The following is a 26,120-nucleotide window of genomic DNA, read 5'->3' on the forward strand; positions in this document are numbered from 1 at the left end:
CTGAGCATCTTCCACTACAGCCCAGAGTCAGGTACTTAGTAGGTACTTAGTAAGGCTTACTGGATGGGAATGGATTAACGAACTCAGCAAGATCATAGGAGTGGCCTGGACTCAACCAAGTCTAGGGGATACGGACCCCTCTGGAACGGTACCCCTGAGAAATCACTTTGCTGACCAGTGAAAGTGCAGATGGGAAAATCCTTGAGCCCTTATGTTTCCTGGTGCTTCACTTTTTCACAAAGCGATCATTCTTTAGAAGACCAGGTGAGGAAAGGGGCAGAAAAAGCAGAGATTAAGTGTCACCCAAGCTGTCTGTCTCAGAGATAACTCCAGTGGTCTTACCTGTGAAATAAAGCATTCCCAAGCATTTTGTCTTGGACTGTGAAAAAGAGTCACTGTGGAACTTCCCATTTCCTGGATTTCAGATTCTAAAACTAGGCCCTCACCTTCTCCATCAATGCAGCACTAAGTCCAGTTGTCTCTTACAAGTAGAGAAAGTTCTTCATATGTTTGCGTGTTTTTAAAAATATTTATAATGACCCCGAATCACTGAAATGTAGTAATACAAAAAAAAAAAAAAATGTAGTAATACATAATTTGCTGAGTTTTATCTATGTGTATCCTGAGGTGGTGGTTGTATGTGGGTGAATCCAGTGGTCTTAAAAGCAACCAGCCAAACACTTAGTATTTGATTGGTTGGTTGAAGTTCTGTCAGTGTCTGGAAAGGTCTTAGCACATTTGCATGCGTTTGCTGTTCTTTTCCAGGCTTGACTCCACGGGTTTCATGGAGTCAACCATACTTTATAGTTGTGTTCTCTCAAATTCAAGAATTCGCAAATGCTGCTGGGATTATACTGCACAGATTTCAAGATTCTATTCAGTAACTTTCAGAAATAATCTATTTCCACTGGGTTTCCTGTACACCGTTCTGCAGATGAAGATGACTGATCGTGAGAAGTACTGGGACGAAATTAGAAGCTCTAGGAGGTTTCCCTAGTGTTTCTATATATGTGTTTAAAATTTCCGATAATCACCAATGGCTGAAGTAATCAGCCAGAGAAGTCTATAGCTGCATCTCACAGTAACATGCTTTTGTATGATTTTAGTGCTGATGTTTAAAACATCTCTCTGAAAAGTTCAAAAATATCAATTTCTGCAGTTACGATGTTCTTCTATAATATATTCCATGGCCCCAGAGAAGACCTGGCTTGGAGCCATGTTACTTTAGTTTATCAAAGCACCAAGTGAAGATAAGCATTGTTTTCCAAGAGGACATGGATCAGCCACGGATGGCAGATTTACGAGCATCCACTTAGGGGACAGAGCTGGCTGCAGAATGACTGGATGCCTCAGAATTCACGAAGACCTGAGTTCTCCCCTCACTGGGCGTTTGACTTCACTGCACAGATCCCAGGGTGTGCGTCAGGCGGCCTTGACACACTCACTCTAAGTGAGCTCAGTACCTTCTCCTTTCTCAGCATGGAAGAGGCAATTCCCGCTGCAAATTTGTTGCCATCTGAGAAGATTCTAAGTGACAATTTGAGTGACAAGTATTCGCAGGATTCCGGTTGGGGCAATTTTGACTAATTGTGCTTGTAAACATTGGTAATTGATGGGAGCAGTGGAGCGCGTCTAGAATTTCAATACATCCTGACTCCAGACGCCAGTTCCCGCTGTGACGCCAGGGCCGCAGGGTAACACGGGAGCTTACGCTAAACAGCACCTTTGGAGACGTCCTTTGCCTTCTTCTCTGAGAGGTGGTGATGGTACTGGCCTTCACTGCCCTTTGAGTGCGGCATAGCTGTGGGGAAAACCCTACGTGCATGGGTACCACCTGCTCCTTGTTTCCTTCCTTCCACCCTTCCTTCCTTCACTCACTCATTCGTTCCCTCATTCACTCATAAGTCCATCCACTCATCAGAAAACCACATTTCCTCATGGAAATCTACACCACAGTTTTCACTAAATGGCATCATGGATGTTAGAAGTAAACTGTCATTAAAGAAGTCAGTGATTTCCAGGGCACACAGTTGATTAGAAATTGTAGCCCCTCCCCACCACCATCCCACACCTCTGTGTATCAGATTTATAAGGGCCTGGTAAGCACAAGTGCTTAATGGGATGAGGGGATGAGCCTCTTTGGTCCTGTGTCCCCGTACTTCAACCTGAGCACAAATGCTAGTCCGGGAACCTAATGGCTGAGCACAAAACTTCATCCAAGCTATGAGGGCCGGTGCATGCATGTTTGGGGGCTTACTTTCCACTGTAAGTGTGGATGTTTAACAGACTTTCAGCCAAGGCTTGCCTTTATCGTAACAAGCCACCTGGGAAAGGGGAAATAAGGCCCTTACTGGCCTCCAATCACAGCAGGCTGCCTGTGCTTACCAAAAAAGTTTGACCAACCCCGGAAGAACCAGCCAGCTTGGACAAGTTCGGTAGCAACCTCCCCTTTCATCATTAGAACCAGCATGGGGTCTGTCGTCCCCAGAAGTATAGCAAGGATGGGAGCTGGGCTGGGTCTAGGAGTCGTAGATTCAGGCTTCTTATTGTTTTGAATTATAAACATTTTGATTTGGGAAAAATGAATTCTACCTGAGTTAAATGCAGTCGTGGTCATTCCAGAAGCAGTTTCCTTTGGCGGAATCAAAAGACAATATGAGGGAGCGTGCAACCCCTTCTGCAGAAATTCGAAGCACCTTGGTTTTCACAGCCTGTGACCCGTGCCTGTGACCATGCCGTGAATACGTGGGTAGGCTGGGGAACAACAGCCATCCCTGCAGATATGAGTGAGAAATAATGGCGTGTCCGTTATTCTATTTCCAGGGTGAAGTTGGGGAACAGGGCCTGGCAGGCCGACCTGGAGAGAAGGTCTGTTTTTTCATACTTCATTCAATCATTCAGTTTGTTCATTCATGATTATAAACTAGGCCTTACATCAGTTGTCTTCTGGGAGAACTCACCATATTCATTCCCTGCATTCATTTACTCAGTCAATGATCAGCAGTGTCTACTGTATATCAGCTGCTGTGTTGGGCACTAGGGGTTTAACCATGAACCAAGGTGAACTGGTCATTGAACAGCAATTGAACAGGTGCAGTGAGTGGTAGTATGCGGGTGGGGGCGGGGGAGTAGGAGAGGGCTCCTCACTCAGATTTGGGGAATGTCAGGAAAAGTGGTAAGAAGGTGACATCGTGACTGAGACAAGTAGGAGTTAGACATCAAGAGGTGGAAACAAAGGTTCCCAGAGAAGGGAAGAGCTGAGGTGGGAAAGGTGGCACACCTTTGAGCACATTCTTGAGAGTTCATCTTTTCAATTGCTTTGAGGGCATGCCCCAATGAGCGCATTCTCTAGAATTCACGTTTCTCCATTGCTTTGCTTTCCACATAGCTTCTGCTAAGCCACATTCCAGGGGAACTGGGAAAAGCACCTGCTCCAGGTCTGGCCCATAGGAGACCATCCATAATCATTCTTAATGAACGGAAGCTGCCATTTTGTTTTCACAGGGAGAGGCAGGTCTCCCAGGTGCTCCAGGATTCCCGGGCATGAGGGGAGAGAAAGGAGACCAGGTAAGTGGTACAGCTTCTTCCCACCAAAACCACCCCACCTGTGCCCATGGGAAATAGCCCCCTCTGGAGTTTTAGTCCCACAGGGAGGCAGTGGCTTTAGCTGGGGTGAAGAGGTATTATCCCAGTGTCCATGGAGCAGAAACAGAAGGAGCAGCAGATGTCTTAGCCCATCAGCTGAAACAAAGGCTTTGAGCGTCCTTTGAAAGGGTAGAGTATCTTCTGATGGAATTGATGGGAACATGAGTGTGGGGGGCATCACCTGCCAGGTCTTCTGGTGCAGAGAACTGGGTGCTTCACCCTTAACTATCAGGACAACCCCTTGTGTTAGGCTTTACTGTGACCATTTTATAAGGCAAGGGCAGTTCAGAGAGGGGAAGACGTGCATTTCACCCAAGGTCATATTGCTGTTACCTGGAACAGGCAGGAATTAAACTCAGTTTGAGTTCTAACGTGTTCTAACTTTATCTTTTGCTACAGGGAGAAAAAGGTGAACTGGGACTTCCAGGACCGAAAGGTAGCCAAGGTGAAAAGGTAGGAGCTACTCGCTCTCATCCCAATCATCAATTCTCATTAATTACTTTTTCCCAAAGTAAGAGTTTTTCTGCAGAATGTTTATTTGTATCTTATTCATTCAGATTGAATGACTCGAAGCACCTTTTTGAGGATACAGTGAATTTGACATAAACCTCAAATTTTCCTACTCTCCGTTGTTGTAAACCTAAGAAGATAATGGTGCCACAGATCACACATCCATCCAGCCATCCTCTGTCCCCATATTTGTTAATTTACTCAGAATTTATTGAGCACCTGTCATTTTCCAGGTTAGGCTTGTTTATGGCCAGTATCTCTCTGAATACTAGTGTAACGTCATAAGGTAGATATTATTGATTTATGTGTAACAATGAGCAGTTGAGGTCCAAAGAACATAAAGAACTTGCTGAGAGTCAAATCCCCAGTGCTCTGACTCCCGTGTCCTTTCTCCTACATTGTAAATTAAAACAAACAAACAAAAAAAGATTGACATTGAGTCAGCTCCAACTCCTGGTGACCTCACGTGCGTCAGAGTGGAACTGTACTCCATAGGGCTTTTCATGGCTGATTTTTCAGGACCAGATCATCAGGCCCATTGAGGGTCCTGTGGGTGGATGCGAATTGCCATCCATTCAGTTGGCAGCCAAGCGTGTTAACAGTTTGCACCACCCAGAGACTCCATGTTATAAATGAAACACGCGTGTTACTGCTTGTGAGGTTGACCTTGGAGCCAGCTTGATGGTCGGAGCAGGCTCTGTCTAAACGGAGGGAACATCTTTGCATTCTTAGAGTCTGACAGTGTTCCTGCTGTGTCATTGCTGTGCCAGAAGGAGTTGTTGGGAAGGAGTCAGCCATGGGGTAGCTTTAGGCTGTACCAACATGTCAGAGTCCAAGCAGGGATTTGCTTGGTGAGAATTGCTAAACGAGGAAACAGCCGATAAGTACCTGAGTGAGATGTTGTTGAAACCATGTGTGCATAAGCAGTTTCTCTGGTCTTTTCTTCCTGGAACGCATAAGTCTAAGTGAGTTTTTGTTATAACAATTTAAGCTTAAATAGCTTGAGTGCAAGCCTTGGTTTCTGTGTAATTTGTCTGTTTTTCAAGTTGTGGTTTCTTTAGCTTTCCATTTCTTTCTCTTGTAATCCTCGTAACGATGAACCATGAAGTAGTGTCTGTCTTAAGCCCCTCTTTACGGATGAAGACAGGAACCCCGGCACAGAGAGGTACAGCACCTCGCCCAAACCTACAGCACTAAAACGCATCAATGGGCAGTGTGGATCTGACAGTCTGCTCCAGAGTTTGCGCTTTTAACCTTGATTCCTTCCTCCCTTCCAGTGGGATTCCAACTCCAACCCCTTCAGCCCAGTAAAGACACACCCATTCACCCTGACACTCATTGTTTAACAAAGAGGAAAAGAACACCCTCTCTCTGTTATGCTGTTGGCTGCTGCCAAGTTATCCCTTGACTCAAGGCAACCCCATGCACAATGGGACAAAATGCCGCCTCGTCCTGCACTATCCCCATGATGCAGATTGGACTGTTGTGATTCATAGAATTTTCACTGGTGGATTTTGGAAGTAGATAGCCAGGCCTTTCTCCCTAGTCCATCTTAATCTGGAGTTTCCTCTGAAGCCTGTTCAGTATAGTATGAACGCACAAGCCTCCACCAACAGGTGGGTGGTGGTTCTGTATAAAGTGCATTGGCCAGGAATCGAACCCGGGTCTCCTGCATGGAAGGTGAGGACTCTATCGATGAACCACCAGTACCCCACTTTCTGTTAGGCCATTTCAAATATAAAATGACAGTGAACAAGATCTGGCTTAGCCTCCGGAACTTCAGAGTCTAAAGGGAGTGACACATATGCAAAAAGTCATGAGCAGGACAGGTTCTAAGTGCTTGTTCACGCTGCTTCACGGTCAGCCTCTGGCCAAATACGCCTCTAGTCCCACAGCAACTTTGTAAAGACACATACCCCCAAACCCCTCTATGTGATGGTGCTGGCCTGTAGATGAATGGAAAGAGCACTGTTCTTGGAGTCAAAATAGGGGCCTGCACTGTAGCCTTGGTTCTGCCTGCTTGCTCTGTGGTTCTGAGCATCTTAAGGGACCTCCAAGTGCCTTTTGTGTGCTAATCTGAAAATGGATTTGCTAGTACCTCCCCCCCAGTGGCCTAGTGGTTAAATGCTGTGGCTGTTAACCCAAAGGTCCGTGGTTTGAGTCCGCCAGGTACTTCTTAGAAACTCTATGGGGCAGTTCTACTCTGTCCTATAGGGTCACCATGAGTCAGAATCAACTCAACAGCAAGGGGCTTGGTTTTTTTTTTTTGGTTTTAGTACCTCGCCTGAGGGTTCTTGTAAATGTCTATGACATCCTGTCTGCAGAATGGTTGATTGTGAACTCACTACCTGCCAGAGCTGTTCTTAGCACTGTACCAATAGTGACTTAGTCCTTACAACAACCCTGTGAGGGGGTCACTATTATCAATGGCATCCCCATTTCCTGGATGAGGACACTGAGGCACAGGAGGTTAAGTTGTTGGCCCAGGGTTGCAGGGTTAGTGTACAGAAGACTCAAGATGTGAACCCTGACTGTCCAGGTTCAGAGTCCTGGCTCTTGAAAGTGTAATGCCCCGCTCAGGGGTGCCCGGCGGATGGTGACACACACACCCAGAGAGTCCCGGCATTGCGCTCTGCCCTGCACAATTGTCTGTATAGGCCGCCTGATTCTCCCAAGTTGGCCGACTTTGTAGGTATTTTCTTTCCCCCAATTTCCGTTGTGCCCTTGTCTTTTCTCGGCCAGGCCAGCAGCGTGTCCCTCCCACCCCTCTTCCCTCTGACCAAGACCCAGGGCTTCTCTCTACACCGACCTGCCATCTATAAATAGAGAGCCTGGTATGGGAAGGAAGGGCTTGGCGTGGGTAAGCCACTCGGGTTGCTGCTCTCGCAGACTTTTCGAAAATGCAATCTTCAGTTGAGAAACTCATTTCCAGAATATGAAGTCTCAGTGGGACCATAAAGCCCCTTTTATTACTTTGGTAGAATTGCCAGGGCCACAGCATAGTCACATTCGGGCTTCCAAAGCATCTGCTCTGCCTTTCCTTTCCTCCAGAGAAATATGCAATAATGGACAGTTTTAGTAAAAATGAAATTTAAAAAATTCACAATAACATTGAAACGACATTGCCCCCTGCTGGTTACGCCTTGCTCATCCCTCCGTCTGCTCTCCCATTCGTTCCTCCCTCACAACCACCCACAACGCTCGTTGTAGCCCCACCCAAAAGCGAAACCAGACCTGTTCCCGTGGAGTCGATGCCGACTCAGGTAACCCGTGTGTGCAGAGTAGAACTTCCCCGGAGGCTTTCTTGGCTGTAATTGTTGAGGAAGCAGAGTGCCAGGCCTTTCTTCTGCAGTGCGTTGGGTGGGTTTAAACCACCACCCTTTAGGCCAGTAGCCAATCACAAACTGCTCATGCTGCCCAGGGACCTGCAGCTTCTTGGAATAAGCATGATAGCGCTCCTTTCCCACCAGGGGCTACGGAGAGGTTAAACCACTCGTGAGGGAGCTGGGGTTTGACCCCAGGCCTGTCACATTAACTCCCAAACTCATAGCTCCTCCTTCAACCGAGTGTCTTTGCCAGAGTCAGGGGAGTCACTTGGAGTCTACACCATCCCACCCAAAGTACCTCCTCTTGACTCAGCCTCTGAGGACAGGAGACCCTTCTAGAAGGCAGCTCTCAGGTCCTCGAGGTGGGAGACACATCTCTCCATGGGCCCTGTTCTTGGTTATATCCATGCATATCTTTGATGAGGGAACACTCAGCTCTGAGCATCGGGACTTGATTGAGATGAGGTTGGATCTGGGGCATGAGTTAAACAAAGTCAGCAAAAGAAGGGGTAAAACTAGATAATGCAATAACACTGAGAAGGTGATATTTCTTCCCAGTGCTTGTGGAACTTCTGTCAGGCCTACAAAGCAGAGAACATGGGATTGTGAGTTCAAAACCAGGCTCAGCCGTTTGCTGGTGGTGTGACTTTGGGCCGGTTAGTGGATGTTGTTATGCTTCAGTTTCCTCATCTCTGAAATGGGGGTACTGAAGTGTCTGCCTTTTCTACAAAGACTTAATTTCTACAAAGATTAAATGAGTTAATACAGGTGAAAAGATTGAACCAAAAAAAAAAAAAAAACCATTGCTGTCAAGTCAATTCCAACTCATAGTGACCCGACAGGACAGAGTAGAACTGCCCCATAGGTTTTCCAAGTTGCAGCTGGCAGATTTGAACTGCTGACCTTTTAGTTAGCAGCCAAGCTCTTAACCACTACCCCACCAGGGCTCCACCTGAACCAGTGCCTGGAATAAATCCTGTACAGTAATAGAAATAATAACATGGTGAAACCTGGGAGAGCTAGAACTCAACGGGACCACCTTGTTTTTCCAAGTCTCACCTCTTTGACAGGGTGCAGTCTTACCACTTTCCTATCGCTGTCTATTAGTGGAAAACACTTGAGTTTTCCTTCTCCGACAGGTTTCTGCCTTACACAGTTTCTGGCTTTTGCAGGTTTTACCGTAATAACAAATAATGTGACTTTTTTTTTTTTATTAACTTTTATCGAGCTTCAAGTGAACGTTTACAAATCAAGTCAGACTGTCACATATAAGTTTATATACACCTTACTCCGTACTCCCACTTGCTCTCCCCCTAATGAGTCAGCCCTTCCAGTCTCTCGTGACAATTTCGCCAGCTTCCAACTCTCTCCATCCTCCCATCCCCCCTCCAGACAGGAGATGCCAACACAGTCTCAAGTGTCCACCTGATATAATTAGCTCACTCTTCATCAGCATCTCTCTCCTACACACTGTCCAGTTCCTTTCATGTCTGATGAGTTGTCTTCGGGAATGGTTCCTGTCCTGGGCCAACAGAAGGTTTGGGGACCATGACCGCCAGGATTCCTCTAGTCTCAGTCAGACCATTAAGTACGGTCTTTTTATGAGAATTTGGGGTCTGCATCCCACTGATCTCCTGCTCCCTCAGGGGTTCTCTGCTGTGTTCCCTGTCAGGGCAGTCATCGATTGTGGCCAGGCACCAACTAGTTCTTCTGGTCTCAGTATGATGTAGGTCTCTGGTTCATGTGGCCCTTTCTGTCTCTTGGGCTCATAGTTATCGTGTGACCTTGGTGTTTTTCATTCTCCTTTGCTCCAGGTGGGTTGAGACCAATTGCTGCATCTTAGTTGGCCTCTTGTTAGCATTTAAGACCCCAGACGCCACATTTCAAAGTGGGATGCAGAATGTTTTCATAATAGAGTTATTTTGCCAATTGACTTAGAAGTCGCCTTAAACCATGGTCCCCAAACCCCGGCCATTGCTCCGCTGACCTTTGAAGCACTCAGTTTATCCCGGAAACTTCTTTGCTTTTGGTCCAGTCCAATTAAGCTGACCTTCCATGTATTGAGTATTGTCCTTCCCTTCACCTAAAGCAGTTCTTAGCTACTAATTAATCAGTAAAAAACCCTCTCCCACCCTCCCTCCCTACCCCCCTCGTAACCACAAAAGTATGTGTTCTTCTCAGTTTATACTATTTCTCAAGATCTTATAATAGTGGTCTTATACAATATTTGTCCTTTCGCCTCTGACTAATTTCGCTCAGCGTAATGCCTTCCAGGTTCCTCCATGTTATGAAATGTTTCAGAGATTCGTCACTGTTCTTTATCGATGCGTAGTATTCCATTGTGTGAATATACCACAATTTATTTAACCATTCATCCGTTGATGGACACCTTGGTTGCTTCCAGCTTTTTGCTATTGTAAACACAGCTGCAATAAACATGGGTGTGCATATATCTGTTTGTGTGAAGGCTCTTATTTCTCTAGGGTATATTCCGAGGAGTGGGATTTCTGGGTTGTATAGTAGTTCTATTTCTAACTGTTTAAGATAATGCCAGATAGATTTCCAAAGTGGTTGTACCATTTTACATTCCCACCAGCAGTGTATAAGAGTTCCAATCTCTCCGCAGCCTCTCCAACATTTATTATTTTGTGTTTTTTGGATTAATGCCAGCCTTGTTGGAGTGAGATGGAATCTCATCGTAGTTTTAATTTGCATTTCTCTAATGGCTAATGATCAAGAGCATTTTCTCATGTATCTGTTAGCTGCCTGAATATCTTCTTTAGTGAAGTGTGTGTTCATATCCTTTGCCCACTTCTTGATTGGGTTGTTTGTCTTTTTGTGGTTGAGTTTTGACAGAATCATATAGATTTTAGAGATCAGGCGCTGGTCGGAGATGTCATAGCTGAAAATTCTTTCCCAATCTGTAGGTGGTCTTTTTTACTCTTTTGGTGAAGTCTTTAGATGAGCCTAGGTGTTTGATTTTTAGGAGCTCCCAGTTATCTGGTTTCTCTTCGTCATTTTTGGTAATGTTTTGTATTCTGTTTATGCCTCGTATTAGGGCTCCTAAGGTTGTCCCTATTTTTTCTTCTATGATCTTTATCGTTTTAGTCTTTACGTTTAGGTCTTTGATCCACTTGGAGTTAGTTTTTGTGCATGGTGTGAGGTATGGGTCCTGTTTCATTTTTTTGCAAATGGATATCCAGTTATGCCAGCACCATTTGTTAAAAAGACTATCTTTTCCCCAATTAACTGACACTGGTCCTTTGTCAAATATCAGCTGCTCATACATGGATGGATTTATATCTGGGTTCTCAATTCTGTTCCACTGGTCTATGTGTCTGTTGTTGTACCAGTACCAGGCTGTTTGGACTACTGTGGCTGTATAATAGGTTCTGAAATCAGGTAGAGTGAGACCTCCCACTTTCTTCTTCTTTTTCAGTAATGCTTTACTTATCTGAGGCTTCTTTCCCTTCCATATGAAGTTGGTGATTTGTTTCTCTATCACCTTAAAAAATGACATTGGAATTTGGATCGGAAGTGCATTGTATGTATAGATGGCTTTTAGTAGAATAGACATTTTTACTATGTTAAGTCTTCCTATCCATGAGCAAGGTATGTTTTTCCACTTAAGTATGTCCTTTTTAATTTCTTGCAGTCGAGCTTTGTAGTTTTCTTTGTATAGGTCTTTTACATCCTTAGTAAGATTTATTCCTAAGTATTTTATCTTCTTGGTGGCTACTGTGAATGGTATTGATTTGGTTATTTCCTCTTCCATGTTCTTTTTGTTGACGTAGAGGAATCCAAGTGATTTTTGTATGTTTATCTTATAACCTGCGACTCTGCCAAACTCTTCTATTAGTTTCAGTAGTTTTCTGGAGGATTCCTTGGGGTTTTCTGCATATAAGATCATGTCATCTGCAAATAGAGATAATTTTACTTCCTCTTTGCCAATCTGGATGCCCTTTATTTCTTTGTCTAGCCTAATTGCTCTGGCTAGGACTTCTAGCACAATGTTGAATAAGAGCGGTGATAAAGGGCATCCTTGTCCGGTTCCCGTTCTCAAGGGAAATCCTTTCAGGCTCTCTCCATTTAGAGTGATGTTGGCTGTTGGCTTTGCATAGATGCCCTTTATTATGTTGAGGAATTTTCCTTCAATTCGTATTTTGGTGAGAGTTTTTATCATAAATGGGTGTTGGACTTTGTCAAATGCCTTTTCTGTATCAATTGATAAGATCATGTGGTTTTTGTCTTTTGTTTTATTTATATGGTGAGTTACATTAATGGTTTTTCTAATATTAAACCAGCCTTGCATACCTGGTATAAATCCCACTTGGTCATGGTGAATTATTTTTTTGATATGTTGTTGAATTCTATTGGCTAGAATTTTGTTGAGGATTTTTGCATCTATGTTCATGAGGGATATAGGTCTGTAATTTTCTTTTTTTGCAATGTCTTTACCTGGTTTTGGTATCAGGGAGATGGTGGCTTCATAGAATGAGTTGGGTAGTATTCTGTCATTTTCTATGCTTTGAAATACCTTTAGTAGTAGTGGTGTTATCTCTTCTCTGAAAGTTTGGTAGAACTCTGCAGTATAGCCATCCGGGCCAGGGCTTTTTTTTGCTGGGAGTTTTTTGATTACCGTTTCAATCTCTTTTTTTGTTATGGGTCTATTTAGTTGTTCTACTTCTGAATGTGTTAGTTTAGGTAGTAGTGTTTTTCCAGGAATTCATCCATTTCTTCTAGGTTTGCAAATTTGTTAGAGTATAATTTTTCGTAATAATCTGATATGATTCTTTTAATTTCAGTTGGGTCTGTTGTGATGTGGCCCTTCTCCTTTCTTATTCGGGCTATTTGTTTCCTTTCCTGTATTTCTTTAGTCAGTCTAGCCAATGGTTTATCGATTTTGTTAATTTTTTCAAAGAACCAGCTTTTGGCTTTGTTAATTCTTTCAATTGTTTTTCTGTTCTCTAATGCATTTAGTTCAGCTCTAATTTTTATTATTTGTTTTCTTCTGGTGCCTGATGGATTCTTTTGTTGCTCACTTTCTATTTGTTCAAGTTGTAGGGACAGTTCTCTGATTTTGGCTCTTTCTTCTTTTTGTATGTGTGCATTTATCGATATAAATTGGCCTCTGAGCACTGCTTTTGCTGTGTCCCAGAGGTTTTGATAGGAAGTATTTTCATGTCGTTGCACTCTATGAATTTCCTTATTCCCTCCTTAATGTCTTCTATAACCCAGTCTTTTTTCAGGAGGGTATTGTTCAGTTTCCAAGTATTTGATTTCTTTTCCCTAGTTTTACTGTTATTGATTTCTAGTTTTATTGCCTTGTGGTCTGAGAAGGTGCTTTGTAATATTTCAATGTTTTGGATTCTGTAAAGGTTTGTTTTATGACCTAATATGTGGTCTATTCTAGAGAATGTTGCATGTGCGCTAGAAAAAAAATTATACTTTGCAGCAGTTGGGTGGAGAGTTCTGTATAAGTCAATGAGGTCAAGTTGGTTGATTGTTGTAATTAGGTCTTCTGTGTCTCTATTGAGCTTCTTACTGGATGTCCTGTCCTTCTCCGAAAGTGGTGTGTTGAAGTCTCCGACTATAATTGTGGAGGTGTCTATCTCAGTTTTCAGTTCTGTTAAAATTTGATTTATGTATCTTGCAGCCCTGTCATTGGGTGCATAAATATTTAATATGGTTATATCTTCCTGATCAATTGTCCCTTTTATCATTATGTAGTGTCCTTCTTTATTCTTTGTGGTGGATTTAAGTTTAAAGTCTATTTTGTCAGAAATTAATATTGCTACTCCTCTTCTTTTTTGCTTATTGTTTGCTTGACATATTTTCTTCCATCCTTTGAGTTTTAGTTTGTTTGTGTCTCTAAGTCTAAGGTGTGTCTCTTGTAGGCAGCATATAGACGGATCGTGTTTCTTTATCCAGTCCGAAACTCTCTGTCTCTTTATTGGTGCATTTAGTCCATTTACATTCAGCATCATTATAGATAAGTGTTTAGTGTTGTCATTTTTATGCCTTTTTATGTGTGTTGTTGACAATTACATTTTTCCACTTACTTTTTTGTGCTGAGACTTTTTCTTTGTAAATTGTGAGATCCTCATTTTCATAGTATTTGACTTTATGTTTGTTGAGTCGTTACGTTTTTCTTGGCTTTTATTTTGAGTTATGGAGTTGTTATACCTCTTTGTGGTTACCTTAATATTTACCCCTATTTTTGTAAGTAAAAACGTAACTTGTATTGTCCTATATCACCTTGTATCCCTCTCTATATGGCAGTTCTATGCCACCTGTATTTAGTCCCTGTTTTTGATTATTGTGATCTTTTACATATTGACTTCAATGATTCCCTGTTTTGAGCCTTTTTTTTTTAGTTAATCTTAATTTGTTTTTGTGATTTCCCTATTTGAGTTGATATCAGGATGTTCTTTTCTGTGACCTTGTGTTGTGCTGGTATCTGGTATCTGATATTATTGGTTTTCTGACCAAACAATTTCCTTTAGTATTTCTTGTAGCTTTGGTTTGGTTTTTGCAAATTCTCTAAGCTTCTGTTTATCTGTAAATACCTTAATTTCGCCTTCATATTTCAGAGAGAGTTTTGCTGGATATATGATCCTTGGCTGGCAGTTTTTCTCCTTCAGTGCTCTGTATATGTCATCCCACTGCCTTCTTGCCTGCGTGGTTTCTGCTGAGTAGTCTGAACTTATTCTTATTGATTCTCCCTTGAAGGAGACCTTTCTTTTCTCCCTGGCTGCTTTTAAAATTTTCTGTTTATCTTTGGTTTTGGCAAGTTTGATGATAATATGTCTTGGTGTTTTTCTTTTTGGATCAATCTTAAATGGGGTTCGATGAGCATCTTGGATAGATATCCTTTCATCTTTCATGATGTCAGGGAAGTTTTCTGTCAGCAGATTTTCAACTATTTTCTCTGTGTTTTCTGTCCTCCCGCCCTGTTCTGGGACTCCAATCACACGCAAGTTATCCTTCTTGATAGAGTCCCACATGATTCTTAGGGTTTCTTCATTTTTTTTAATTCTTTTAACTGATTTTTTTTCATCTATGTTGGTGTTAATTCCCTGGTCCTCCAGATTTCCCACTCTGCATTCTAATTGCTCGAGTCTGCTCCTCTGACTTCCTATTGCGTTGTCTAATTCTGTAATTTTATTGTTAATCTTTTGGATTTCTACATGCTGTCTCTCTATGGATTCTTGCAACTTATTAATTTTTCCACTATGTTCTTGAATAACCTTTTTGAGTCCTTCAACTGTTTTATCAGTGTGTTCCTTGGCTTTTTCTGCAGTTTGCCTTATTTCATTTCTGAAGTCATCCCTGATGTCTTGAAGCATTCTGTAAATTAGTTTTTTATATTCTGTATCTGATAGTTCCAGGATTGCTGTCATGGTTTGCTTCTTTATGTGGTTTGATATAGACTGCTGTCTCCGAGCCATCACTAAGATATAAAAAAAAAAGTAGTGATTTATTCTATCTTTGCTCACTGAGTCTTATCTTGTTTTGTTTCTGTTCAATATATGTGGATGGGCTACTAGATTGTGCTGTCTTGTTTGTTGTAGCCCTTGACTTACTTATGACCTATTACAAGCTGGTTTGGGCTGTTGCCAGATATGTGTGCCTGAGTCTATTCATCATTCTTGAGTAGAATCTGATTTTGGGTCATCAGATGTGTGCTGCACCCTAATACCTATCCACCTCGAGAAGTAGTGGTGATAGTTGTGTGCACCAGATTCTATTAGCAGCTGGGGTTCACACTCCAGGGGGGGCAGGATGCTGACAGGCTTCCCCCAAGTGTCAGTGAGGTAGAGGTAGGTGTGTCTCTGTTCCTATAGCACCTTGGTGGGAGGGCTCTGCAGCTGTACCTTAGGCCCCCAATGCAAGTACCTCTACTGATTGGTAGGTGTCACCCTCCTTAGACCCCTAAGGCAAGAGGCTAGGTGGTCTGGGGGGAGCTTCAGCCCTCAGTTACCTGTTGTGGGTCAGTTAGGGCTCTGTTGAATAAGCAGAGATATCAGACCTGGGGAACTTGTTTTTCCAGTAAATCCGCTAAAAAAAATGCAGTCAGATCCCTATCAGAACTGCCTTTGCATTATAACAGCCACCTTGTTCCCTGTAAGGATGAAAGCCCAAGATTTGGATCATATGTGCTTGGCTGTAGCTGTTTCTGTGTTTTTAGTCCAATTAGGGAAGGATTTTTGGTCCCTGGGTTTTTTGTGGTTGCTTCTCTCAGGCCGGAAGAATGGGTTAGGAAAAGACCAAAAAAAAAAAAAAAAAAAAAAAGAGGGAAAAGCAAAGCCGCAGAGCTGGAGCCGTTCTCCCTCTGGCTCAGGAAATTCCAATGTTAATGAAGCCACCTGGGAAGGGGAGGGGAGGGTTCAGAAAAACAGCAGAGAGTAGCACCCCGGAATATAGCCAAAGTTGCTTATCTTGCTTGGGATGACTATTTTATCTGAGATTCCCGAGGGGCGTGTCTCCTATGTGTGCTGGCTGTGTGGAGATTGTCCCCGAGGGTCTGGCCCGCTGAAGCCGCAGTCAGATCCTCCGCTGCCAGTCCAAAGCCCATCGTCAAGGTTCCCTTGCTGGGACGCTGCATTCCCGGCTCCAAAATCAGTCGCTGCCTCCCGGGGACTTCTTGTCCCGCCAGCCGCATCGACGCGCCACCTCCGCGGACCGGCTGGGCCCCCTCCCAGGGTTATTTCAGGGGAGTAGAGCTGCACCCCGTGTTTGTGCCGTGACTGGATGCCGCGTTCAGCTCCTGTGTGCCCAGTCCAAAGCCCAGTGCCAAGGTTCCCCAGCTGGGACGCTGCACTCCCAGCTCCAAAACCAGTCACTGCCTCCCAGGGACTTCTCCTCCCACCAGCCGCATTGCCACGCCGCCCGCCCGGACCAGCTGGGCCCCCTCCCGGGGTCAGTTCAGGGGGCTAGGGCTTTGCCCCGTGTTTGCACTGTCACAGATGCCACGTTCAGCTCCCATGTGCCCAGTCCTAAGCCCGGTGCCAAGGTTACCTGACTGGGACGCTGGCTCCAGGCTCTGAAAACAGTCACTGCTTCCCCGTAGTTGTTCGTTCTCCGTTTCTGTCACTCAGGTCAACTCTTTAAATCTGTGTTTGTTGTTCAGGGTTTGTAGGTTGTCATGTATGTGATTGATTCACTTGTTTTTCCGAGTCTTTGTTGCAAGAGGGATCTGAGGTAGCGTCTACCTAGTCAGCCATCTTGGCCCCCTCCCATAATGTGACTTTTTAACTATCGTGTTTTATTGCTGTTTAGTTACAGCAGCCTTGTCCCTCTCTAGACCAACTGTATTCATCCATCCATCTGCCCATTTAATAATCACACACGGAAATCCTGTTATAGACCTGATTGTGGGTCGGTGACCAGGAACAGACCTGGGCACAGAGATCCAGTCCCTGGTTCCCTGGTGTCACCTGTGAAGGGACAGCTTTGGTGACCAGCTGGCTTGCTGTGGCTCCTCTTGCCTAGAACAGCTCAATGACCTCTGTTCCTCATGGCAAATGTAATAATAGCTTCCTCCTTATTGAACCCCTGTGGAAGATGACCCCACTTGGGACCCCACAAGATGCTAGGAGTTGTAGGTGCTGTTGCCACCCCTGTTTTGCAATGAGGGAAACGTGCGGAAAGAAGTAAAATGACTTATTAAAACCAAATGGTGGGGTTGGGGTTCAAGTCCAGGTGTTCTGCTTCCCCATCCTGCGCTGTAACAGGGATTCAGTGCTGCCCCTCAGCCCCCAAGAACAGCTTGGCTCTTTCAAAGGGGGTGGGATATGGCTCACTGGAGTCTCCAGAGGAGCTGCACTTCAAAGGTAGTCAGTGTGTATAGCACAGAGGTATATATATGCTCACGTCTGATGCAACGATGTGATCATAGTAAATGGAAAACAACCTACATGACATTAACAGGAAATGGATAATGGATAACTTTACTAGGATGTTGTTGTTAGGTGCGATTGAGTTGATTCTGACTCATAATGACCCTATGTGCAACAGAACTAAACACTGCCCGGTCCTGCGCCATCCTCACAATTGTTATGCTTAAGCCCATTGTTGCAGCCACTGTGTCAGTCCATCTCGTTGAGGGTCTTCCTCTTTTCCACTGACCCTCCACTTTACCAAGCATGATGTCCTTCTCCAGGAATGGATCCTTCCCGATAACATGTCCAAAGTATGTGAGATGCAGTCTTGCCATCCTTGCATCTAAGGAGCATTCTGATTGTACTTCTTCCAAGACAGATTTGTTCATTCTTTTGGCAGTCCATGGTATATTCAATATTCTTTGCCAACACGACAATTCAAATATGTCAGTTCTTCTTTGGTCTTCCTTATTCATTGTCCAGCTTTCACATGCATATGAGGTGACTGAAAACACCATGGCTTGGGTCAGGCACACCTTATTCTTTAAGGTGACATCTTTGCTTTTCAACACTTTAAAGAGGTCCTTTGCAGCAGATTTGCCCAATGCAGTGCATCTTTTGATTTCTTGACTGCTGCTTCCATGTGTGTTGATTGTGGATCCAAGTAAAATGAAATCCTTGACAACTTCAATCTTTTCTCGGTTTATCATGACATTGCTTATTGGTCCAGTTGTGAGGATTTTTGTTTTCTTTATGCTGAGGTGTAATCCATACTGAAGGCTGTGGTCTTTGGTCTTCTTTAGTAAGTGCTTCAAGTTCTCTTCACTTTCAGCAAGCAAGGCTGTGTTATCTGCATAACGAGGTTGTTAATGAGTCTTCATCCAATCCTGATGCCCCATTCTTCTTCATATAGTCCAGCTTATTAGAATAGATACAATGAATCTTATACAGCAGTATAAGTGGTCTACAGCTACACATATCATCATAGATACTTCTAAAGACATGTTTTCATATGTGTGAAATATTTTGTAATTTGGACTCTATGTATGTGTCTATCTGTTTGTGTATCATCTATCATCTATGTATCATCTGTCTATCTATCCGTCCATCTGTCTGTCATCTACCTGATCTATTGAGGTTGATGCTGGTGGGTGATCCTGTTGTCTGGGGGAAGGTGGTATTATTAGGCCTGTCACAGGGTAAGCAGAGCTCACAGGAGAACTAATGGTCACTTGTTTTCCATTTCTTCATCCAGGGTGAAGCTGGCCCAGCAGGTCCCCCTGGATTACCTGGAACTGTAAGTTTCTCAGCTTCTAGTTCTGTATCTTTCTCTAAATTCCAAGGCATTGCTATTCCACCCCCTCTCCTATCACACACATCACTTGGTTATAAACACCTCTTTACTAATGTTTTCTAATAGCTTGACCCACTCCTAGATGGCCTAACTCAACAATATGAGTTTCTTTAAGAAGCACCCTGTGTTTTATTTGTTCATTCATTTCATATAACAAGCACAGGTGCTATTTATCAGAACGTGTGCTAGGTACTGAGAGTACACCTCTGCTGCTGCATATGGGAAAGCTGAGGCCCACAGAGAAGTGGTTTGTCCCAGGTAGGACAGCAGGCTGGATCCGCAGCCAGGATTACAGGCAGTGGGGCAGGTACTGTGAGTGACAGCATGGGTGGAGTCAGAAGGAACTGGGCCTGGATCTCAGTGTCACCATTCACCAGCCTTGTGTGCTTGAATATGTTATTTAATTTCTAAAAGATCCCGTTTTCTCCTATGTAAAAAAATAAAAATAAAAACATAATGCCCAGATATCTTGCACAATTGTGGTAAAAATTAACTGAAGTAATATCAAATAGGAGGAGCCCTGGTGGTACAGTAGTTAAGCCCTTGGCTGCTAACTGAAAGGTCAGTGGTTCAAACCCACTGGCTGCCCCATGGGAAAAAGATGCGGTAGTCTGCTTCTGTAAAGATACATCCTTGGAAACCCCATAGGGCAATTCTACTCTGTCCCACAGGGTCACTATGAGTCAGGATTGACTTGACCATAACAGGTAATATCAAGTACTTAGCACAGTTCCTGGCAAATAATAAATACTAAATTAAAAATAACTACCCTTCTTGTTATTCATATTTCTCCCCCAAAATTCTATACGCAAACGAAAAAACGCAGTGCCGTCGAGTTGATTCCGACTCATAGCGATAGTGGGGGCGTATTTTAGATTTTTATTTTCATTTCAATATTTCTTCCCAACCTTGAGGTAGCTTCAGGGAAGCCTCATATGGCTGCATGTGCTGGCCCAGACCTGGCAGGTGTGTCAGGGATCAGTCAGTAACTACCCAGAGCAGGGAACTGCCAAAGCCTGAATGCCAGGAGGGGAAAGCTGGGGCACTTGCAAACCCCACTCACCGTGAACACAGAACCTTCCTCTGTTTTCATCCAAGTCACATCATCACCCTATGTCTTGCTCTTCCCCACACAAACATGCCCTCTGATGTGACACTCAGCCATCCCACAGAGATGCTGGGAGAGCCTCAGAATCAGAACTTTAGAGTCAGAATTTGTTGTATTAAAATATTTGTTTGAGCTGGATAACATCTTGTGCTGCGAGCATGCAGGGAAATCTCATGCCCTTTGGTGGGAAGGCAAATTGGTAATTGCCCATTTGAAAAGCTACTTGGCAGTATCGATTTACCAAACACCATTTACCCTGTAGCCTAGATATTCCATGATTCTAACTGTTAAAACTGCTAACATTAAAAGACATTTTGAGGCTGTATTCTTTCACTTGGGAAATCTCTAAGGCAGGTGTCTTACGCTAGGCTCTCTAAACCAAAAAAAAACCCACTGCTGTCGAGTCAATTCCGACTCATAGGACCCTATAGGACAGAGTAGAACTGCCCCTTAGAGTTTCCAAGGAGCATCTGGTAGATTCGAACTAGAGAAGTAAAACCAATGAAGCATGTATGTGTGTGTGTGTGTGTGTGTGTGTGTGTAGAGAGAGAGAGAGAGATTTCTATCAAGGAAATGGCTCATGTGGCTGTAGGGGCTGAAAAGTCCCAAGTCTGTGAGTCAGGCTGGAGGCTTCTCCTGGCTCATGTAGCTGCAGGAGCTGACAAATCCAAGATCAGCAGGTAAGCTGGCAGATCGCTGGCTCACAGGCTGCAGAGGCTGACAAATCCCAGGGTTGGCAGGTAAGCTGCTAGCTCAAGTCCCAAGAACCAAAAGTCAGAATGAGGAGTAAGGTGCAGGATCCAGAGGCAGCAAAAGTCTGAGAGCCTTGCCAGAAAGTCCACATATATTGGATGCAAGTCACATCCCCAAGGAAACTCCTCTCAACTGATTGGCTGCTCACAGCAGATCTCATCATAGAGATGATTACCTTATATCAGATCTCATTATGGAGGTGATTACATCATTACACAGCTGCCAAACTACATCGTAACTACCAAACCACTGAGAATCAGGGCCCAGCCGAGTCAACACACAATCTTAACCATCACAGCAGGTGCTTTTTGTTTGTCTGTTTTTAATTAAACCTTATGGTGCATAGTCGCACATCTTTTAATTTCTGTGGTTTCCTTTTCAGACATCCCTGTTCACACCACCCCCGAGAATGCCGGTGAGTGGCAGCAGCCCCTTGAAGCTGCCCCCTGCCCCTCAGCTAACAGATGCCCCTTGTGTTCTGGGAGGGGGTGCTGGGCATCTTCTGACTCTCAGCCCATCTGATGGTCACTGCCAGGCATCTGGGTGTCCAGACCGTGCCCTGGCAATGGGTGGGAGAGGGCTCTTCAAGGACCTGAGTCCTGTGTGTGGACCAGCCAGCACTGAGCTGGGGCTGCTGTAACCAGGACCTAGGTGGGGGCGGCAGACAGCCTTGCTAGGACCCTCCTGTCCTTTAGTCTCTCTCCTCCCCATGTTCTCCACACATTGCTCCCAGGTGACTTAGCTGAACTTGGCACTCTTATGCTTGACCGGTTCCTGCATGGTATAAATGGCTAATGCACTTGGTGGCTAACCAAAAGGCTAGCGGTTTGAGTCCACCCAAAGGCACCTCAGAAGAAGGGCCTGGTGATCTACTTCTGAAAAATCAGGCATTGAAAACCCCATGAAGCACAGTTCTGCTCTGACACACACAGGGTCGCCTTGAGCCTGGGTTAACTCAGCGACAACTGTTTTTGTGTGGCACGCTTGAACTTCTTGAGTGGCTCCACTTCTTCAGCATTTAGAAATTAGGAGTGCACTCGGCTGCAGGGGCAGAAATCCCAGTGAACAGTGACTTGGGCAATAACGATCTCACTGAGGAAGGCTGCAGGGAGACAGGTGGTCCCAGGTCTGGTGCCATGATGTGCGGAAATGCCTTCCAGGCCGATTTTCTCTCCTTCTGCTCCACTGTCTTCTTCAGCAGGGTGATTTCCATCATGCTTGTCACCTCCTGGCCACAAGAGGGCTGCTGCAGCCCTAGGAGTCGGGTCTGTGTGGGAATAAGCAATCTCTCTAGGACCCAGAACATAAAATCTCTCTCAGACTCCCCCAGCACTGTCCTCCTTTTTTATCTCATGGGCCAGACCGCCTGGAGTTGTCAGGAAGGTTGAGAAAGCAAGTGTCTGACCAAAGGTGAGGGGTCCCATGATTAGGAATCTCTGGACAAATGGGCAACACACTTGGCTGCTAACTGAAAAGTTGGGGATTCAAGTCTACCCAGGGGCACCTTGGAAGAAAGATCTGGCGAATCGGCCAGTGGAAACTCTACGCAGCACAGTTCTACTCTGACACACAGGGGGTTGCCACCAGTCGGGGTCATCTCCATGGCAACTGGTTAGTTCAAAGGATTGATTTAGACCTATCAGGATTCTTCTCTTGAAGCCGGCCACACTCCAAACAAAGTTGACTTTTGTCACCTTGGAAGGGTGGTCAGAGCAGACGGCTCTGTGTCAGCCTCCAGGACCAAGTTTAGATTCCCTGTGGGGCCCACGAGCCCCTCAGCTGCCTCCCTCCCGCCAGGCCTCGCCCCACCTGGCCTCGTCCCCACCTGCCCTGGGTCCCTCCTGGCCTGGGTCCTGCCCGGCCTTGGGTCCTGCCCAGCCTCCCTTCCCCCTCAGCTTGGCCTGGCCGAGCAGGATCCTGCCCCCACACCAGGCCCTCTCCCTTGGGCAGGGCCTGAACTCTGTGGCCCCTCTGCCCCAGTGACTTTCCCCGGGGCCTAGCTTACTAGTCCTGCTCTCCCTCTGATTTGGACCCGGACTGAGAAATAGTTTGTGGATTTGGAGATGGGAGAGTTGCTGGTGCTTGTGAGATGGAATTAGTTGATCGGTGGAGCATTAAAGAATCAGAGGGAGAGAGAGAAGTCACAAGCGGACACTGGGATCAAAGGGAACCCAGAGACGGGGGACCTTGAGGGGCCCTTATCTGAGAGAGTTCAGGACCTAGCAGGATCCCTACCCTGGAGGGCGTGGCCAGTGGGGAGGGCGTGGCTGCCAGGGAGGGCGTGGTCTTCAGGGAAGGTGTGACCATTGGGAAGGTGTGGATGGTGGGAGGGTGTGGCCAGTGGAAGGCGGTGGGGGCTGGAGAGGGCGTGGCCTGTGGGGAAGGTGTGGCTGATGGAGCGAGTGCTTAGCTGCCTTCTCATAAAGTCTGGAAAGTTTGACAGAAAGGCTTCCCATCACTGTAAGCTTTAGGTATGTTTTTCCTGAATGGGTCTTCTGAAAATGCGTGTTTTCAGGAACTCTTTATGTTATTGGCAGCACCGAGGCCAGGAAACGTGCCTCGGTTTCTGCTCTCACGGATCAGAATCTTCTGTTCTCAAGACTTGACCTGCTGCTCAACCATGGGCAACAGCAGAGAGGCTTGAATGAAGAGACCTAAACATCAGCAGTTGTCATCTCCCTGCTTTCAATATTAAAGGGATAAAATTTAAAAAGCTTAAAAAAATCATGTATGAGATTGGAGAGAATGGAGCAGGTAGAAAGATTGAGCCAGATGCTGGAATCAGTGAGCTTTGGAGGTGAGCCTCAGAGGAAAGATGTAGGCTTCAGGGAAAGTTGGTGGGAGATGTCCGTGGGGAAGAACAGGTTTGGGGGCTCTAGCTGTGACTCCTCCCTCAAATGAGAGAAGACACCAAAGTCAAGTCCTCCTAGCCAGAGACTGAGGAGGCGTTGGCCATGGGGACCATGCCCAGCCCTCCCCCATCACTTCCTCTCCTCCCCCTGAAAATTTCCTGGCCAGTTTCTTCTCTGAGCCCCAGGCTCCTCAATTATAAAACCAACTTCAGGATTTAATGCAAATAATTTTTTTGTGTTACACAAGACACTTAGGAGTTAGCATCTACAGAGGTAGATGTTCACTACACAGTATTTATATCAACATTCTCTTTATGTTTTCCCACCCTTGTCTTCTTCTGGACCCTCTGAAGAAGAGCTCCTAGGTAAAGGGCATGAGAGTGTCCACTGTGGCAGGCACAATGCTAGGTGTCTTCCTTACTTTGTCTTATCCAACTTTCCAATCATCCTTAAGGGAGTTGCTCACATGCCCATTTCACAGGTGATAATATTGAAGCTAATTCAGCCATTTCAGGAGATAGCATATGATCAAGAACCCATGGTATTGAAGTCCAAGCTACACTGAAGGCATTGGTGAAAAACAAGGCTCCAGGAATTGATGGGATACCAATTGAGATGTTTCAACAACGGGATGCAGCTCTGGAAGTGCTCACTCAACTATGCCAAAAAATTTCTAAGATAGCTAACTGGCCAACTGACTGGAAGAGATCCATATTTGTGCCCATTCCAAAGGTGATCCAACAGAATGTGGAAGTCATCAAACAATGATTGAACATTAATGTCACACACAAGCACTGAAGATAATTCAAAACAGTTGCAGCAGTACATTGACAGGGAACTGCCAGAAGTTCAAGCTGGATTCAGAAGAGGACATGGAACAAGGGATATCATTGCTGATGTCAGATGGATCTTGGCTGAAAGCAGGTAACACCAGAAAGATGTTTATCTCTGTTTTATTGACTATGCGAAGGCATTCTACTGTGTGGATCAAAACAAATTATGGATAACATCTCAAAGAATGGGAATTCCAGAACACTTAATTGTGCTCATGCAGAACCTGTACATAGATCATGAAGCAGTCATTTGAACAGAACAAGGGGATACTGCATGGTGTAAAATCCGGGAAGGTGTGCATCAGGGTTGTATCCTTTCACCATATTTATTCAATATATAGGCTGAGCAAATAATCTGAGAAGCTGGACTATATGAAGAAGAACTTGACATCAGGATTGGAGGAAGTCTCATTAACAACTTGCGATATGCAGATGACACAACCTTGCTTTCTGAAAGCAAAGAGAACTCGAAGTACTTACTGATGAAGATCAAAGACTACATAGCCTTTAGAATGGATTACACCTCAACATAAAGAAAACAAAAATCCTCATAACTGGACCAATAAGCAACATCATGATAGATGGAGAAAAGATTGAAATTGTCAAGGATTTCATTTTATTTGGATCTACAATCAATGCCCATGGAAGCAAAGGACCTATTGCATTGGGCAAATCTGCTGCAAAAGACCTCTTTCAAGTGTTAAAAGGAAAGATGTCACTTTGAAGACTAAGCTGTGCCTGAGCCAAGCCATGGTATTTTCAGTTGCCTAATATGCATGTAAAAGCTGGACAATGAACAAGGAAAACTGAAGAATTGATGCATTTGAATTACGGTGTTGGTGAAGAATAGTGAGTATACCATGGACTGTCAGAAGAATGAACTAATCTGTCTTGGAAGTACAGCCAGAATGCTCCTTAGAAGCCAGGATGGCAATACTCTGTCTCACATACTTTGGACATGTTATCAGGAGGGACTAGTCCCTCGAGAAGGTAAAGCAGAGGGTCAGTGAAAAAGAGCAAGACCCTCAATGAGATGGATCGACACAGCGGCTGCAAGAACGGGCTCAAACACTGCGATGACTGTGAGGATGGTTCAGGACTGGGCAGCATTTTGTTCTGTTGTACATAGGGTCACTATGAGTCAGAACTGACTCAGTGGCACCTAACAAAACAACACTGAGCCTCAGAGAAGTTAAGGAACTTGCAAAGTCCCTACCTTGGAGATAGGGCTTGTGACCTGGCCTGTCAGTCATAGCACTGTGGCCAGACTGTTGTCCCTGTCTGTTGCTGTGGTTCAAGGCTCAATCCCTCCCCAGCTGGAGGTGGCTCCCCTTCATACCATCCCACCCATCTCTCCCAGGACCTCTTGCTCTGCTTCCCATCCTCTTGCCCTGGCATCGTCTGGGTCTCCGTCCCTTGTGTCCACCAAGAGCCCCTCAAGCAACCACTTGCTGAAGAAGACATGCCAACCTGTCTAGCCTCTCTGTCAAAGATCATTTCTAGAACATCCACTGGGCAGTCATGTGAGTACGGGGTCCACCTAGGGGCCTGACCCACCCTCCCCTTTTGAATCTGGAGGGTGGCATCCTTCCTGTGGTTCTCTTTGTGGGAACCCAGAAGCCACTTTCAGGTACAAAATGAGGAAATTGTGTCTACCAGAAGAAAAAAAAAGATTCATTGTGGACTCTTGCTGACTCTCTCTGGGCCTAGCTCCCATTGCTATGGCAACCATGTTTGTATTGATGATTTGGGAAGTGTTATTCTGTTTGACTTCTCCCTGCTCTTCCCAGTGAGTGCCTTTTGAGCCACTGCAGCTCAGAAAGAAGTGGGCGAGAGAAAGATTTAGAGGGCTTTA

At 44.9% G+C, this 26,120-nt stretch overlaps 1 protein-coding gene across 2 annotated transcripts in view; it reads left to right on the forward strand.

Moving 5' to 3' along the window:
• Positions 1-26,120, forward strand: part of COL22A1 (collagen type XXII alpha 1 chain) — a 295,566-nt gene that overhangs the window by 166,144 nt on the left and 103,302 nt on the right. For both annotated transcript variants that reach the window (XM_049854093.1, XM_049854094.1), the window contains 5 exons: positions 2,824-2,868; positions 3,505-3,567; positions 4,045-4,098; positions 18,621-18,662; positions 20,963-20,995. In XM_049854093.1, the coding sequence (XP_049710050.1) occupies positions 2,824-2,868; positions 3,505-3,567; positions 4,045-4,098; positions 18,621-18,662; positions 20,963-20,995 (237 nt within the window). The remainder of the gene's footprint in view (positions 1-2,823; positions 2,869-3,504; positions 3,568-4,044; positions 4,099-18,620; positions 18,663-20,962; positions 20,996-26,120) is intronic.

This window comes from Elephas maximus, chromosome 15 (genome assembly GCF_024166365.1).
Source record: "Elephas maximus indicus isolate mEleMax1 chromosome 15, mEleMax1 primary haplotype, whole genome shotgun sequence".
NCBI classification, from domain to species: domain Eukaryota; kingdom Metazoa; phylum Chordata; class Mammalia; order Proboscidea; family Elephantidae; genus Elephas; species Elephas maximus.